A 1379-nucleotide genomic window follows, 5' to 3' on the forward strand; every position below is an offset into this window, starting at 1 on the left:
GAATCACCGAAATAACCTTTTCCTTCAGATTTTTTTCCATGTTTCTCCTAATTCGAACTATTTTTCCCGAATGCTCAGCATATATCTCAACTTCTTCGACTTCAGCGGATGGCTCGGCGATTGGACTTGAGAGATCCGCCCCGAATTTCTCTAACTCAATGTTCAGAGTCTCTCGGCCTCCACTGGGTTCGGTCTCGGCTCTTTTTCTCTTTCCAGTCTCATCCGGCTTTTTGTAGGCCTAATCTTTTTCTAAAGTCTTCCAGCATGATTATTCGGGCGGTTTTTTGATCGCCCATCATCTCTCCTACCCCTTTCTCAGTTGGGAATTTGAGCTTAAGGTGGGGTATGGACTCTACCGCCTCGAAGGTTGATAAGAACGACCTTCCCAATATGGCATTGTACAGACTCTCAATCTGAACCACATAGAACTTTACCGGCTTTTTAATAGTATATGTTAATTTACTCAAAAGGACAGGAAGAATGATTGTACCTTCAAACTGTATTGGGTATCCTCTGAAGGCATAGAGAGATTCTTCGTTGCAAGGTTCTAGTTTTTCGCCCGCCAGATTCATCTTACAATAAGTTTTGGGGAACAAGATGTTGACTGAGCTGCCCGTGTCTACAATTACCTTCCAAATTTTGTTATGCCCAATGAGAGGGTTGATAATTAAGGGGTCTTCGTGTGAACGAATTACGTCCTCATAATCTTGGGTACTGAAGGTTATGGGCATGTGGGACTTTGCCTGGCCGAATTTGTAGAGGTTGTATACTTGCCTGGCATACTTATTCTTCACCGTCTTACTATCTTTGACTAGGACACTGCCCTCAGAAATTGTCTTCACTTCGCCCCTTATCATGTCTCTTCGTTCAGGCTCCTCGGCTTCAAGTTCTTCTTGATTAAGCTTCGGCCCCAGTCTATCTCTTAAATCTCGTACGAACTGGTTGAGTTCGCTTTCTTTGATCATTCGTTCGATAAGCTTCTTGAGATGGTAGCACTCATCAGTATTATGCCCCTTATCTCTATGGTAATCGCAGTACTTGTCGGGGTTCTTCTTGTGGTTTGGGACCTTCATCTTTGTTGGTCGAACGAATCCAGTCTTTCCTTTGATTTTATGGAAAATATTGTAGATTGGTGCATTCAAAGGGCTGAATATGGCCAAATATCTATCTCGGCATCATTCGGCCCCATGATCGGTCTCCTTTCTTCCTTCTTTTTTACTATCCCTTCGGTCACCCCCAGACCTTGAGCTATCATATCTTTCTGCTCGCTTCGACCTGTCATCCTTTCGGGAATCTTTGTAACCCCTAATACTTTCCATCTTTCTCTTACTGTTTTATCCCCTCACATATATATCATTTAGAGACTTGGAGGGGAAATC

The 1379-nt window shown here is 43.2% G+C and overlaps 1 protein-coding gene across 1 annotated transcript; it reads right to left on the bottom strand.

The window, feature by feature from the left end:
• Positions 1-218: 218 nt before the first annotated feature.
• Positions 219-1073, bottom strand: LOC141685042 (uncharacterized). The gene has a single exon (XM_074490167.1). The coding sequence runs from the start codon at positions 1071-1073 to the stop codon at positions 219-221; it is 855 nt and encodes a 284-aa protein (XP_074346268.1).
• Positions 1074-1379: the final 306 nt, after the last annotated feature.

This window comes from Apium graveolens, chromosome 9, assembly GCF_009905375.1.
Source record: "Apium graveolens cultivar Ventura chromosome 9, ASM990537v1, whole genome shotgun sequence".
Lineage (NCBI taxonomy): Eukaryota > Viridiplantae > Streptophyta > Magnoliopsida > Apiales > Apiaceae > Apium > Apium graveolens.

Excerpts from the sequence above, each read along its gene's own strand:
- LOC141685042 (XM_074490167.1), bottom strand. The coding sequence starts at position 1,073 with ATGAAGGTCCCAAACCACAAGAAGAACCCCGACAAGTACTGCGATTAC.